General features: G+C 56.0%; 1 protein-coding gene across 1 annotated transcript in view; it reads right to left on the reverse strand.

Moving 5' to 3' along the window:
- Window positions 1-10: 10 nt before the first annotated feature.
- Window positions 11-1,653, reverse strand: part of LOC104914201 (alkaline phosphatase, tissue-nonspecific isozyme-like) — a 3,009-nt gene continuing 1,366 nt past the window's right edge. Inside the window, exons 2-4 of the mRNA XM_010723008.3 lie at window positions 962-1,105; window positions 809-878; window positions 11-274 (exon numbers count right to left, since the gene is read on the reverse strand). Coding sequence (XP_010721310.2) covers window positions 12-274; window positions 809-878; window positions 962-1,105 — 477 coding nt within the window. The 3' untranslated portion in view covers window position 11. The remainder of the gene's footprint in view (window positions 275-808; window positions 879-961; window positions 1,106-1,653) is intronic.

Consider the following 1,653-nt stretch of genomic DNA (forward strand, 5'->3'; position numbering starts at 1 on the left):
CATCGCTCTCTTTACCTCCCGCTCTGCATCCCGCTTTTGCGATGCACCTCCTGTCTCCTGCCCCCTTCCCACCCTCCTTTTACACCCCATCGCTTCCTCATCCCTCTCCGCAGCCCCGATGCGCCCCCAGCCCCCCCACCTTCCACCAGCAGGAAGAAGCCCCGCGGGTTTTTCTGCAGCATCCTTATGGCCACGGCCACCATCTCGCTGAGCGACGGGTCAGTCTCGTTGTTCCTGTCCAGCTCGTACACCATATCCCCCGGCTCAAAGAGACCTGGGGACACAGATGCTGGAGGCGGGGCGGCTCCACGGAGCCCAGCACCGCTTTTGTGCTGGCTCAGGCACTTCGGCCCACACCGGATCCCATTCCTGGGCTGATTAGATAGGGATGGGGATGCTCCCGGCCCTTCCTTCCTCCCAGCAGGGCAGACCCGGGGAATGGCAGTGGGTGGGGTGAGGGGTAGGGGCAGGGGTAAGGGTTGAGGTTGGGTTTGGGTTAGGGGTAGAGGTAGGGTTTGAGTTTGGATTAGTGTTAGGGCTAGGGTTATGGTTAGGGTTATGGTTAGGGTAAGGAGAAGGAGGAGAGGTTAGGGTTAGGGGTAGAGATAGGCTTAGGGGTAGGGTTATGGTTATGGTTAAGGTGAGGAGTAGAGAGAGGGTGAGTTAGAGCAAAAAAGATTGTGCCTCCAATGGGGTGAAGATTGCGTCCCTATAAGGGTGGAAATTGCATCCCTCAGAAATGCCATATCTGAGGGTCGCCGTGCCCTGGGGATGCCAACACGTCCACGGGGCACCGGGGGCCACTCACCCAGGAGGAAGTCAACGCGGCTGAGGTTCAGCGCCAGCAGCTCCCTCCGGTGCCACACGTACTTGGCAACCTGTTGGGGCCACGCGGGGTCACCTCCCCATGGGGACAGCCCCCCATCCCCAACACGGGGCCGCCGGGTGCCCCATCCCACACCTTCCCCGCAGGCTTAGCGTCGTGCCACGCCTGCACCAAGTCCTTGCCGTCCAGGCGGGTGCCGCGGTGCCGCTCCTCCTGCGGGTACTCCACGTCGCTGGTGTTCTTGGGGAACATGTACTTGCGCCCACCCCCCAGGATCACCTGTAGGGAAAATCCCAGGTGTAGAAATGTGTCTTATTATTATTATTATTGTTTTCTCCTATAAGATGAGCGGAGAGAGGCAACCCCCAAAGATGCTCCAAAGGATGTGGTGCCCAGGAAAGCCCTGACGCAACCACCCTGAGGAATTTCTGGCTAGAAATAACTCTCTCCCTCTTAATCGCTCCCTGTTAATTACCCCAAGGACAGAAATAGCCATTTCCAGCAGTGGTGCTGGGCAGGGATGCTCCTGTAGGGTCCCCATGTGACCCCGCTGGAGCAGACCCCATCCCGCAGCCTCTGTTTGCTTTGGAGCATCCGATGTTTGCCTGACGGTATTTATAACCGGGCTGAGATTTATTTCTTTTTTCATTTCCCACTCCCCCCCGCCTCATTCAGAAGGTGAATTATAAAGCAGCAAAACAACACCACCAAAATTATTAAGGGAAGAAGAGGGAGAAAGGGAAAAACAAAAAATCTCTTCCCCGCTATATAATTATTTCCAGCCTGGGACAGAGTTAAAATTATATTAAAGGGAAAAAAAACAAAAA

This window comes from Meleagris gallopavo, chromosome 23 (assembly GCF_000146605.3).
Source record: "Meleagris gallopavo isolate NT-WF06-2002-E0010 breed Aviagen turkey brand Nicholas breeding stock chromosome 23, Turkey_5.1, whole genome shotgun sequence".
In the NCBI taxonomy this organism is placed as follows: Eukaryota; Metazoa; Chordata; class Aves; order Galliformes; family Phasianidae; genus Meleagris; species Meleagris gallopavo.